This window comes from Panthera uncia, chromosome B1 (assembly GCF_023721935.1).
Source record: "Panthera uncia isolate 11264 chromosome B1, Puncia_PCG_1.0, whole genome shotgun sequence".
Classification (NCBI taxonomy): domain Eukaryota; kingdom Metazoa; phylum Chordata; class Mammalia; order Carnivora; family Felidae; genus Panthera; species Panthera uncia.
This window is the reverse complement of record NC_064811.1, coordinates 179812198-179825779: the sequence shown is the minus strand read 5'-3', so window position 1 is coordinate 179825779 and position 13582 is coordinate 179812198. Positions and strand designations below refer to the sequence as shown.

At 45.9% G+C, this 13582-nt stretch overlaps 2 protein-coding genes across 3 annotated transcripts in view; both read right to left on the bottom strand.

Annotated features, from left to right (window-relative positions):
* ZDHHC2 (zinc finger DHHC-type palmitoyltransferase 2) overlaps nt 1-3327 on the bottom strand; it is a 71456-nt gene extending 68129 nt beyond the window's left edge. For both annotated transcript variants that reach the window (XM_049631707.1, XM_049631708.1), the window contains exon 1: nt 2989-3327. In XM_049631707.1, coding sequence (XP_049487664.1) covers nt 2989-3115 — 127 coding nt within the window. In that variant the 5' untranslated portion in view covers nt 3116-3327. The remainder of the gene's footprint in view (nt 1-2988) is intronic.
* On the bottom strand, nt 3264-13041 carry LOC125922507 (translation initiation factor IF-2-like). The gene is made up of 4 exons (XM_049630091.1): nt 12851-13041; nt 7317-7435; nt 3408-3876; nt 3264-3312 (listed from the first exon to the last, which is right to left on the bottom strand). Exons 1-4 carry the CDS (start codon nt 13039-13041, stop codon nt 3264-3266), a joined length of 828 nt encoding a protein of 275 aa, XP_049486048.1.
* Nucleotides 13042-13582: the final 541 nt, after the last annotated feature.

Here is a 13582-nt window from a genome sequence, read left to right as displayed (position 1 = left end):
GAAGCCGAGGTGGAGAGAACAGTAGGAAACAGAGGGAAGGAAAGAGGAAGCAATACTGTGAATAAAAGATCCTAGTTAATCAACAAACTATATCAACACGTTCCGACTGTTCACAAGTATTAGCAGACCTCTTTGATGTTTTCTTTGGCAGAATAGGAAGGAAACTTACTGAGAACCCTTGACTCATACAATATAAATACATCCTACGTATTTTATATGTGCATATTCCAAGAAGAGATAGGACTTTAATTTTATAAAATACAAACATCACGCTAACTGAACAAGTGCCTAGAGAGCCACACACATTCACATTGTTAAATATAGAAACTACTGTAATGAGAATCATTATCTCCGGTTTCCAAGGATACCAAGATAAGCACTACTCCTAAATTGCAGTTCATTCAGCAAAGGGCACAGAGTAATTTATATTCAGGGTCATCCTCAGCTGACAGCAGATGTAAAAGGGGGACTAGGGTAAATCACCCGGTTTATATTATTCTATTCTGTTGCCTACTCCGGTTTCCAGTTACCACCACCCTCTGGTCCCAACCCTGGCCAATGTTTTCTAGGTGAAATTTGGAAAATCTGATTGTAAATATCAACTTCCCACAGGAGAAGAACCCACAAAGGGCAGGCAGTCTGAGATGTGATTAATGCGGGGGGGTGGGTGAGGAAGGCTGGAATTCCCACTTGCTTTGTTTATGGAAAGGAGAGGAGGCTGGTTTTGTGTGTCTGTCTCACCAGTCGCCACCCCTCCCAGTGCCTCTAAAGGAACTGTACAGTTAATTTCAACTTCCCACTCAACCAAGTCTGTCTATCCAAGCTATTAGAGCTTACCACTCCTAAACTGCCATAGTTTCTAGAATAGAAGGAAATTCACCTTCAATTTGTTCTGTCTTCTAGACTCCACAATGTAGACTTTCCTATGATTACTATTTTTGTTTCTATAGTAACAAAAATATAAAAACTACTTTCTGACAACCTCAGAGATATGGCCTCGGCATCATTTATTTGTTTATTCAAGACCATTTATTGATTGCTTTCAACATGACAGGCATCGTACTCGGGCAGACAGGCAGTGACAAGAGATGATAGGAAACTTCACTTTGGATCACCTGGGAAATAATAACAGGCCATGTCATGTAGGCAGTTTAAAAAGAGGGATTCTCCCTCTTAGTCAAATTTTCACTTACTACAATGGTGATATAGATTTCATGGACATTTTAGATTTATCTTAAACTATCAGAAAGTATATATAAAAATCTGATCCCAATGTAACTATGGTTTTTTCATCTATTCTTCCCCTATTACCTATCTATCCAATACGGTAAGACTTCCCACATAGCACTTGAGCCAGGATGGAGGTAGCTGCAAGGAGAGAAAAGGTCTGCCTGCCTTCACAGGCTTCCTGCTGATGGATAGGACACAATGGATCAGGCTAAGCTTCTTAGCTTAATGTGATGATGGAGGGAAATAAGCGCCTGTTTTTTGTTGCTGTTGTTTCTTACATGTTTATTTATTTTTGAAGGAGAGGGAGACAGAGCATGAGCAGGAGAGGGGCAGAGAGAGAGGGAGACGCAGAATTCGAAGCAGTCTCCAGGCTCTGAGCTGTCAGCACAGAGCCCAATGTGTGGCTCCAACCCACAAACTGGGAGATCATGATCTGAGCCAAAGTTAGACACTAAACCAACTGAGCCACCCCGGACCCTCCTTTAAAAAAACAAACTTTTTTTTACTACTCAACCCTTTTAAAAAAAAGATTCACTGCTTTTGTACTGAAATCATTTTCACACTCAATACATAATAGTATCACATTTAAAAACTATACGAAATGGGCAGTTAGTCTCAATTCTCTTAAAAGTTGTGTCAGTCGTTATTTTGGTATACTATCGTGACACCTATTTCTTACAAGGAGCAACATTTTGAGGTAAGATGGCTTCAGACAAGATTCTATGAGTCTTGAAAGTTCTGAAATGCTTTAAGTTGATAAGGTCGAATTAAACAGGCCACTCTTTAACCTTTCTCCTTGTCCCACCAGAAGCTAGAGCTCTGTATGGCAAAAACGTAGGCACTTTCTCTGGTGAAACGACAAACACAAAAAAGCATTCACAAGTCCCCGGCAGAAAGGTCATCCTCTTTTAATACCTCTTCTGACAGCACAGACCAGCTTTCACAAACCTCTGAAGGCAGAAGCCTGCTCACGGCTATGACTGTAACGTCTAAACTACGGTCTTGCGTATTGCACACGTCTTGGAGAACACTTTCTGATGGCTCGCCCGCCTTCAGCCTCCTGAGGACTAGAAAGTGTACAACTGGCAATCCCCAAATGATAAAAGCAAAAACAATCGACAAAAACAAACACCCAAAAGCCCCTGAGAGCTGTCACAATTTTTTTTTTTTTTAAGTGGATTAAGGACAACCAGGAAAGGACAGCTCTGACACCCGAGGCCGAGGCCACCATCCCCCGCGCGGGTCTGGCGCAGCCCGAATCCTGGGCCCAGCCTGGAGCCCTCCAGCCTCCAGCGCAGCCTCCGCGGGCCTCACCTCTCGGCGGAGGCTGCTGGCAGCGGGCACCGCGGTTCTCCCCGGTGCGGTCCCGCCGAGGTAGGGGGGTGTGGCTGGGGTGGCCGCGGCTAGCGGAAGGCGGAGGGGCGGCTCGGCTGCGTACTCGGCGGAGTAGAGGTGACACCGTAACCGGAGTTGTAAGGGGGAGGCGAGGGGAGCGGAGCGAGGCTGCCCGGACGCCGGCTTCGGCCGCCGTGGCAGCGCCGGGGTGGGGGACGCGGGGGCGCACGGGGGTCTCGGGGTGCGGAGAGTGTCAGCGCCGCTGGGTGCGTCGGGGTCCCGGCGTCCCGGGACGGTCGAGGTGGCCGCGTTGCGGACGGAGGGCGCGCGGGGAGGCCGCCCACAGGTCGGCGCCCTCCCTCCGGGGACCGGCGGGGTGGGCCGGGGGCGGCGGGGGTCAGTGCCGGCGCGGCGCGCACTCACCTATGCACAGCTGGATGGCGTAGGCGTAGTAGGACCAGCCGAGCAGCAGGCTGATGAACACCACCGGGATCCAGTAGAGCACCCGCCGGCACCGCCGCCTGACGCTGCCCGGGCCCGAGGGCGCCATCTTCCAGCCGCATCCACCTGCCCAGCTCCGCCGCCGCCGCCGCCCGCGGGCCTGGCTCCGGGGCGGGCTGGCCGCGCCCCGCGCTCCCGGCGGGACGGGCCCGGGGGCGGCGGCCGGTTGCGCTGCGGCCACTGCCGCCGCCGTGGCGCTAAGTCCCCATCCCGCAGCCCCGAGCCAGCGCCGCGGACTCCCGGCTCCTCAGCCCGGGTGGAGGCGGAGGCAGCGAGAGGAGGGCGAGGAGGAGGAGGAGGAGGAGGAGGTGGAGGAGGAGGAGGAGGGGCGGGGGGAGGGCGAGGAGGGGGAGGATCGGAAGGAGGAGGCGGGAGTCTCCGCCCCGCCCCCGCCCGTCCCCGCCCCTCCGTTCCCCGGCTGCCTCCTCCCGCCGCGCCCGCTGCGCCCTCGGGCGGCCACCCCTGCGCCCCGGGGCCCCTCGCGGCCCCGCGCCCCCTCGCCGCTGCCCCCCCCCACCAGGGGCGCCCGCGGTGGGAGTGAAGGAGCCCATCTCGGCCCTCCCGCCTCCCCCTTGGAGCCTGGCTTCGGGGTAGAGAGGAGCAGGCGGGCGCCACGGCTCTGGTCGGCGGCACTGGCTGCGGGCGTCGGGCGAGGGGCGAGGGAGCCCCCCCAGCCCCCGCTGGCGCCCGCAACTCGGGGCCCCGTCCGGGAGCTGCAGCCGCCACACTTCGCGCAGACACGCGCGCGGGGGAGGGGAGGGTGACAGAACCGACCCGGGAAGCTGGCCTTGGGCGCACGGGACCCCTCACCTGCCGAGGCAGGTAGGGAGCCAGTGGCCCACCCGGATAGACGCGCCACTAGAAAGCTTTCAGGCGCTGAGGCAAGGGACCCTCCCGGGCGTGGAAAATTCTCGCTTCAACTTGTGGGTCCAGGTAAACAGGCAGAGGGCAGCAAGGGCGGGGCCGATTGTCCAGACCTGCTGAATTGTCGTTTTGGGGGGCGACGAAGCCTACTTTGCTACACGGTTTTGGGGGGGACAAAGGGGGGCCGCGTGCACCCCTCGGAAGGGTTGCGGGGCTGTCTGCTGGCGTGCAAAGGGACCGTGGAATGAGGAAGAAGCCCTGTGGTTGTGCATCCAGAGATCACCGGAGTTAGAATCACAGATGACTTGCTCTGGGAATCTGAACTCTTTTGTCACGTTACTTAGTGATTATGCATCACCATGCCCACCGCCGCCTGACACCGGAGTCCCGGGGTCCTTCCGTGGACTCTTTTCCCCCCCAGCCCATTCTTCCCTACCATGCGTTCTTTTGTGGCGGCAATTCTAAATTTAGCATGTAGCTGGGTCTGGAGTGGTTGCTGAAAATCGTGGAGGGAATTCTAAAGGCAGTGAGACCAAAGCCCTAAAACACGAATGCTTTTGAGATTGTTTGCTTTTTAGCCTTCCTCTGATTCTGAACGCACCGATTCCGAAGGGAGACACCTCAATAAATGAACTGCATCTGAATTATATACATAATGACCATGTCTAGTGTGCACAATTTTACTTAACATTAAAGAATGTATGTATTTAGGCCACACAGCAACCATATGGAATGAAAAAAAAAAAGGTTCTGAATGGCATAAATTCAGTCAAAGAAATTTCAGCAGTTCTGCCTTTGCGATTATTTTTCTGTTGATTAAAAAAGCAAGCTACTCTCTCCTGAAATAGCTACTATATCTCACACACACACACACACACACACACACACACACACACACATCTCTTCACACTTCTATTCAAAAATGCAGAGAAAACGCCAGTCAAGTTTCTGTGGGATTTTAAATAATTGAAATGAGAACATTTCTGTCCCAGTGAATCATTTTATTTTGGTGCAGCACCTAATACCCTTTATTCGGTACCCTGTAGGGTAGATTAGTATGAAAATATAACTTCCCTGGAATCTTTAACTTTTCCCATGAATAGCAACCCTATGCTCCCACCAGAAGAATCTAAAGACAAAAAATAAAAGTCCCTACCAGTGAAGTAAGTAGCCGCATTTGGACAGCGAGACGGTAAAAACGCACCCACCCCCCCCCCCCCCCCCCCCCGCCTGCCGTCCTCCCTGATTGCCTGCGTGTGTCGCATTAGCAGCAGCGTGCTGAGGGCCAATTTTAATGCCGTTTGCCTCATTATTAATGTCAAAGACTCCTTCGTGGACTCCACCCCACCAAGACTAGCAAATCTGTGATGGAAGAAGGTCACCGATGATTCCTAAGGAATGAAATGCAAAGTCACATTTCCCATATGGGAGCAGTAGAATAAAATACAAATTGAACCTGATTAGGTAGTAGATGCTGTTCCTCTCCTAATCGTTTTACCAGGGTCTGGAGGTCCAAAATGGAATAGGATCACACAGTTGACATATCTTTTATCCCTTTGGAAGAATGTGTAGGTGTAACATCTTTGAAGGAGCCTACATTGTTACTACGTATCTAAAATGTTAAGTGTTCTCATTTGTAATAAATATTTGCGGAATAATCCCAACCTCCTTTTAGCCATTTTAAGAATACTACTATTACTGGGTTCTTCAAGGATATCACTCTTATCTTAAAAAAGAAAAAAAAAAAAAGAATGTAGCCCAGGAATAATCATCTCCAAAGTCACACGATGACAAGACTTATCTCTGCCTAGGCTCTAATTAGGCAGGCATAAGCATGCATTCACAAACGTAAGCTTTTGGGTTGAGTACCCAATCTCTAGATGTTAGGATCTAGTAAGAGTGGAGGTGAAGCTTTAATTTCAGAATAGAGAGGCTTTGATTTTTTTTTTTTTTTTGCCTTGTTTAAGGCTGTGCATCAACAGGAAGACAATTTGAAGGTCATAGACAATTAAGAAACTTCACTAGAGACTCTTTCACTAGAAGTACAGAAGGTTCAACTCACAAATTTTAGATATTCAATCATTACATCAAATTGTGAATTTCATGTGATAATTTTGATAAAACTGCTGTGGCCATTTATAAAAAAGAGAGTCAGCTACAGCTAAAGAAGGAGAGGGCAACACTAACAGAAAGGGAATGGCCAGGCAAGCAGGAAGCCAAAGGGGGCACACAAGAAGAAGAGAAAGGCTTCCTTACCAGGCCCAGCCAGACCCTAAGAACGATAATTCCATCCTTACCAGGCCTCTGCCTACATGCTCCACCCACTCAGTAGTTTATCAAAGTCATTCACCTCCAAAATTTCAAAATCTCTATTATCAGACCCTGTTCCCACAGAGGAAACTTGATTTTCCTCTTCTGTCTCCAGTCAAGTACTTTGAACCACTCCCCCTCATTCTGTAGTCCCCAGTCTCAAATCTATTTTACTATCATTGTTAAGACTCCGAATCTTCCTCCTTCTTCCAGAGCCAGATTAAAATGTCCACTTGCTTCCTTTCAGAGTGTGAATCAAGAATAACGTGGCAACCAAGCCTGGGGAGCCATGGACCCATCCTGAGTCTCGGGCCACCATTCATGCTGTCTATCCTCTACCACCCTTAAGTCATCTTTTGGGCAAAACCACGCACCAGAAACGTTATTAGGTCACTGGCTTGATAGTTTCTCTTTGCTTCCAGAAGTGTTCTTGGAGGGAAACATTGCATCTTTGAAGTGTAAAGTCGATTTTATTACTCTCAGGTATGTGAGAAATGGATTGTATTGATATTGCTATTAGGATATGGTACGTGATAAATACTGCCTCCGAAATTTACAAGGACAGAAAGGAAGGAAGTTGAGATCTGGATGCATTCCTTTACTTAGGATTTTTTTTCCCATCCTTCTTAGAGCGGTCAGCAAAAATATTGATGATCCTCTTTCATTACTTTTTTAAACTAAACTTAAATCCTTTTTGTAAGTTATCAGTCCGTGACATCAGTGACGCTAGTGTTCATTAGCACTTTTATAATAGTGGCCAAGATACTCCCCGTGGGAGAATGGTAGCCTGCCCAAACCACATGTTGTTTCCGGACACAGGTAAAATAAAAGCCAATTTTAGAAAGGGAACCTGGCTCAGGGAATGCGGTTACAAAGTAGTGCCAAGAGACACTTTGGCTCCCAGAGATCGACAGTTTGCAGTTAGCACGAAATGGAATGGAATATGATGAAAGATAACTGCAAAGGCTTAAGAAATAGGTGGTTGATTGGGTCGACACATTGGGGAAACTGTGAAGCGGGAAAAACTGGCAAACTTGGCCTTTCAAGCGCTCTAGGATCTCTATGGTGGTATTCACCTGTCTCACCACTAGATGGCAGGCGCACACCAAGGCGGTATTCACCTGTCTCACCACTAGATGGCAGGCGCACACCAAGCCGTGCGGCTCGGAATTTTTCAGATTTCAATAGCAGCGACCTTTAGCTTCACCAGGGCAATTATTAATTACGAATTTAACTTCAATGCACAATTGTAACTAATTATAATTATATTTTAATTCCACAATGTATGTGATACTTTGGTGGCTAATGATTAATTACTAAAAAAACAATATTTGGAAAATTGAAAAGAAGTAAGAGAACATTTTTCTGTATAGCGAAGTCATTTTGATCATGCTTACTTACACTTCTTTACAGTTTGTGCTAGGGTTAATTTTTTTTTAGAAACAGATCAAAAGTTTTCACTTAAGTGAATGCTGGGGCCTACACTAACCTCCCTCCCTTGCCCCCAAATTGGAAGAAGGCAGTGTCTGTGAATCCAAAAGGTAGGCAGACGTTTACACCTCATGGGCTGGCAGCATCTTTAAGGAGTGACACAAAGACAAAGCTTCAATTAGACATTACTTGATGTGGCCATTGTGGAGTTGAAAGGTCAGTGGCTAGCAGACCAAGGGCAACAGAATCCCGCATTGTGCTGGCAAGTGTCCAGTGCCATCAGGGCAAGTAATGGCATCCTCCGCAGACTGTTCTTGATGGCAGGATCTTGGCCACGCATCAGATTCTTTGCTAACTCAAGCTTCATTCTTCAGGCTTCCTGTTGATTCTGCGGGGGGTGGGGGGGTCCGTAGACACGCAAAAACATTTTCGTGTGTGTGAGTCAACTGGCACTGACTTGTGTTTGCAACCAGGAGTGTTGACGGGATCATAGTTTTAATTTTATTCTGTATCCTGTTTCTTAAAGGATCAGTTTCAGCTCATGGACGCTGAGGCACTATGAGAAATTAGGGATACAGGAAGTGGGGACAGAGGAACCTCCTTGGTGCCTTTCAAGTCATAGTGGCTAGACCTGCACTGTCCAATAAGTAGCTGCTAGCCATATGTAGCTCTTCAAACTTAAATTAATTTAAATAAAATAAAAATTAAAAATTCTATTTTCTCAGTCATAGTAGCCACGTTTCAAGTGCCCGCAGTCATTTCTATCTAGCAGCAACTGTACTGGACAGTGAAGGTCTAGAACATTTCCTTCATCAAAGGAAGTTCCACTGGATAGAACTGACTAGACATTTTATCTTGTCTGAATATTCATGAGTCGGGCTTTAGATTTATAAATGCAGCAAACAAAAAAGTTCCCTCTCTAATTAAAGAAACAAAAAAATGAAGGGTAGCAAAAAGTTGAAAACATTTTTAGGCTCACAATATTAGGAGCTTTCTTTCTTTTTAAAAAAAAATTCTTTTAGTGTTTATTTTTAGAGAGAGAGAGAGAGACCATGCACAAGTGGGGGAAGGGCAGAGAGAGAGGGAGACACAGAATCCAAAGCAGGCTCCAGGCTCCGAGCTGTCAACACAGAGCCCGAGGTGGGGCTGGAACCCAGGAGCTGGGAGATCATGACCTGAGCTGAAGTCGGATGCTTAATTAACCAACTGAGCCATCCAGGCACCCCTAGGAGCTTTCTTTCTTTGAAGATGTAAGTTTAAAGATAAGGAGCCAGAAGGATCATAACAGAGGGGGAAGAGGTAACACTAGATATTCTTCAATCTGAAGCTTGTATACAAATGATTGCTTTCAAAAGATACGCAGGGAGAAACTTATCAGAATACTGTACTCAAATTCCTATACAAAAAACTGAATCTTGGATTTAGCTTTTCAGCCAAGGGTGCTTGAAGATATAGCTTCCACACTAAGGAAAACTCCAACCTGTCTGTCTTCATCCACTGGGCATCAGGACCCTTTGTCTTTTGTTGGTTGAGCAGATAATCATTGGGTTGCTCAAAGAATTGCCTATATTCAGCTCTGTCTTTGTCAGGCTGTAGGGTAGATTTAATGTGTCTTGCCCAGTGGTCTGTACAAACCCACATTAGCTCTGGTTCAAGACACCCTCTTCTCCATAAATAAATAAGTAAATAAATAAATATTAATTTAAAAAATATTTAATGTTTACTATTGAGAGGCATTTTTAGGTGTTGTGCAAAGACTTTAAATGTAACTTGAAGATCAAGCTCGGAGTGTGGTTTATAATTGTGGAAAGGAAAAAAATTAACCAGGTTTTTTTTGGGCTATGAAAAGAACAGGGAAAATGACTAATAAATATTTAATGATGACATTTAACAAAAAAAGGCATGTTGGCTCAGATTTGTAGTAGAAAAATTTTGATCATCAGGGGTTCTTCCAACAGCTAGAATTTATCCAGTGTAAATTATGCTTTATGCCTCAGGATCTTTGAGTCTACAATTATTTTCAAGGATACTTAGACACTCCATATTCTGAATTTCTTTGGATTATTTCACTGGTTGATAACACTTTTCTCTGTTTGCTCACATGTCAGTCTCTTTGATAATGGATCATGCTATGAAATGCTAGCTTCGTGGTGGAATATCAATGACTTTTATATCTGGAATATGAAGTGATGTAAGTTTTTGTTTCTCAAACACTCAAAATAGTGGTTGAGGGTTCAAAGCCCAAATGATCAGAGATCTTGGATTTTATGCTTTGAGCCAAATAATAAGCTTGAATAACAAATGTTCATTCTTTTAAGCATTCCCTTGAATATTTTTAATGGATAGAAATATTTTTAATAGATAGATAAGTTAAATTGGACTTTATTTATATATGATGTGATAATGAAACTTTTCCAGTGGTAAAGATAGTGACCTATAGGAATTTATAATTATTCTTTAATTAGAAGCATCTCAGATACAATAAACTACGCATATTTGAATACAGATTCCAGTGACTTAAACTAATGTTATAAACATCAATTTTCCATTATTTTGTTAAATATAGCAAGCACTTCCTCCAACACTGGAATAAAATATCTGGTTTGGCTGAAAGTACTAATTAATTTTCTTTATAAAAAGGTCAGTTATAACTACAACCCTTAGAAAATAGCTGGAGTTTCCGATATGTTTACAAAATTTAAATATCATGAAACTGTTGAAGCTGCTTAAACATCAGCCGTGAACTTTTCAAAATTCATGTAGTGTATTATTTAACAAATGTTTATTGATTGCCTACTGTATGCTCAGGTACTGGGGATATTTAAACTAAATAACATGGTCTCTAGCTTCAAGGAGCTTATGGGTTAATGTTTATTTTTGAGAGACAGAGACAGAGCATGAGTGGGGGAGGGGCAGAGAAAGAGGGAGACACAGAATCCGAAGCACGTTCCAGGCTCTGAGCTGTCAGCACAGAGCCTGATGCGGGGCTCGAACTCAAGGACCGCAAGATTATGACCTGAGCCAAAGTCGGACGCTCAACCAACTGAGCCACGCAGGTGCCCCTTGGAGCTTATGGACCAATGTGAGACCAATGTACAAATACTTTCAATAATGATCTAACTGTACATTTAGTACTGTGCCAAGCACATCGTGCCTGGAATGTGCCTAGAAGAGTAACAAAAACGGAATTTGTGCTAAAGTGGAAAGGATAAGGAAGAGTTTGCATCACGGAGAAATGAAGGGATGGTTTTCTCGCACAGGGAATGCCTTCTTCTCTTGAGAGGCCTATTTTGGGAACTAGAAAGGAAGGGAATAGATTAGTCATGATCCAGCCAGAAAAGCAAAACCCACACCAGGTAGTTCAGTGGGAGGAACTTAATATGGGAAATTAAATTTAAAAAATGTTAGAAGATTGAAAGAGCAACCATGGTGAAGTGAGACAAACACAAGATTGGCAACCGCAGGAGGTCACTTGCTCCCCAGAACAAGGGGAAGGTGGTGGTGCTACGGCCCACGATGATGGGTCGCCTGGTAAATATCGGAGGCCACTGAGGTGATGTAGCCACTGCTGGAGGCACAGTGGAGGGAGGGAGAAGAGAGAGAGAGAATGAGGGGGAGAGAGAAACACGAAATTTAGTTACAAGCCAGATGGCAAGGGAGCCTGGAGAACCTTGGTTTGCAGAACAGTGCCCTGAGCATAAAGCAAAACAGAAGAAGGATGAGGAATAATCTAAGACCAGACAGGCCACTGACCAACAGAAGGGAGCTTAGAGTAGAGGAACAGTCAAAGATAAGGTAGGTGTCAGCTCATTAAGACAAAAGAAAAAGAGGGCACCCGGCGGGGGGGGGGAGGTGGCTAAATTGCTTGAGCGTCCGACTTGGGTTCAATCGTGATCCCACGGTGTGTGAGTTTGAGTCCTGCACCAGGCTCACTGCTGTCACCCTGTCAGCTTCAGATCCTCTGTCCCCCTCTGTTTCTTCCCCTCCCCAGCTTGTGCTCTCTCTCTCTCTCTCTCTCTCTCTCTCAAAAAATAAATAAAACATTAAAAAAAAGAAAAGAAAAAGATATTGGGATGTTTGGATGGCTCAGTCAGTTGAGTGTCCAACTCTTGATTTCGGCTCAGGTCAGGATCCCAGGGTCATGGGATTGAGCCCCGTGTTGGGCTCCATTCTGAGTGAGGAGCCTGCTTAAGATGTTCTCTTTCTCTCTCCCTCTGCCCCTCTCTCCTGCTTACGCACACACACACACACACACACACACAACTTTCTCTGTCAAATTAAAAAAAAAAAAAGGTCTTGTATGCTATTCAGAATTTGAATTTTTCCTAATAGCCACTAGAGAGCTTTCGAATAATTTAAAACAAGAGAACAAACTCTGGGTATGAATTCCAGTTCTGCCACTTACTAGCTCTTTGATAGGAGAACAAGATGCTTAATTTACATTAGAGACATAATTCTGAAAGCACTATAGTGGATAAAGTGGAAAGACAGAAAAGAAAAGATTAGAAACCCTTGTTCTCGACCCCTTGCAAGAAAATAAAATCCTGACCTGGGACCATGGCAAAGGGGATGGAGAGGAGGGGAAAGAGTCTAGGAAAAGCCAGAGGGATCTGAATAGGAAAGAGCAGATTTCCTAGATTTTGGAGTCTGCAGAAAGGGAATCTGGGAGAAGGCCCAAGGGATGGACAGGTTCATAACCCCCACTAGGCTCATCATACACCATAGCAGGGCCCAAATCCATTTTTGAACTTCCGAGATCTTGATTTTCAGAATCCCTCTTCATGACCTCCAGTCTCCACTCGACTGCAGTCACCGAGGAAGAAAATGGCTCTGGCTGCCTCCACTGCCATTCACCGTGACTTCTGAGAAGATGTTGTTTCTAAGTAACGTGCATAAAAGATCACAGAGTTAGAAGGTTGGAAATGGTTACTTCTTTCTCCTTTGGAGATGCCTACACATACCCATTCCACGTAGGTAACTTAGGGCATCTGTGAGGTTTTCTTTGGAGATTTTATCTGAGTTACACCTTCATGTATAACGCTTCACACTCTGGTCCGGTTTGGTGTCGTTTAGGTTTGCTGCTCACTCAGTGTTAGGGGTGCAGCTCTGAAAAGTCACTTCCTTGTCCTCTGTGTTTTCGATGAAAAAGCAGAAGCAGTAAAGAGATCAGACAACTTGCCCAAGGTCATGCTGTGCTATCCGAGAACCTGAGTCAAGAACCCAGGCCACCTGACTCCCAGCCTGCTGTTGTTTGCTGTCCGCTGCGAGTATAGAGTATAAAGGAACCGCCTTGGTGTCTTTAAAGGCAAGACAGTTCATTGCGCGGGACTGTCCTGAGCACTGCGGCTTATTCAGCATCCCTGGTCCCATTGCTCCCTAAATGCCAGGACCAACGCTCCTAGACATTCTGACGAAACCATCCTCTCCCTGGAGACACTACCACCTTCAAGACAACCACCATTAGACTAAAGAATAGTACAGAAGCTTCTATCTTTATTTTTTATGTTTATTATTTATTTTTTCAGAGAGGGAGAGACAGAGACAGAGTGTGAGCAGAGGAGGGGCAGAGAGAGAGGGAGACACAGCATCTGAAGCAGGCTCCAGGCTCTGAGCTGTCAGCACAGAGCCTGACGTGGGGCTCGAACTCACGGCCCGTAAGATCATGACGTGAGCCGCCGTCTGATGCTTAACCGACTGAGCCACCCAGGCACCCCCAGAAGTTTCTATCTTAAACAGATAGTGGAATGTAGGATTATTTTACCATAATGTCCATTTGCATAGAAAAAGAGTACATTTATGTTAAACTATATAATGAAATATCCTCATTTGGAAGAACGTTATTTCCAGAGACATCGAAGAAAAGATGAAGTTTTATCATGTTTACACTGCATGAGTGTGGTCATATCTCAGG

Coding starts and splice junctions, on each gene's coding strand:
- LOC125922507 (XM_049630091.1), bottom strand. CDS start 13,041: ATGGGACCAGGGATGCTGAATAAGCCGCAGTGCTCAGGACAGTCCCGC. Junction 7,436..12,850: donor ATAGCACAGCATGACCTTGG/GCAAGTTGTCTG, acceptor GTGAAGCTAAAG/GTCGCTGCTATTGAAATCTG. Junction 3,313..3,407: donor TTCCGATCCTCCCCCTCCTC/GCCCTCCCCCCG, acceptor ACCCGGGCTGAG/GAGCCGGGAGTCCGCGGCGC.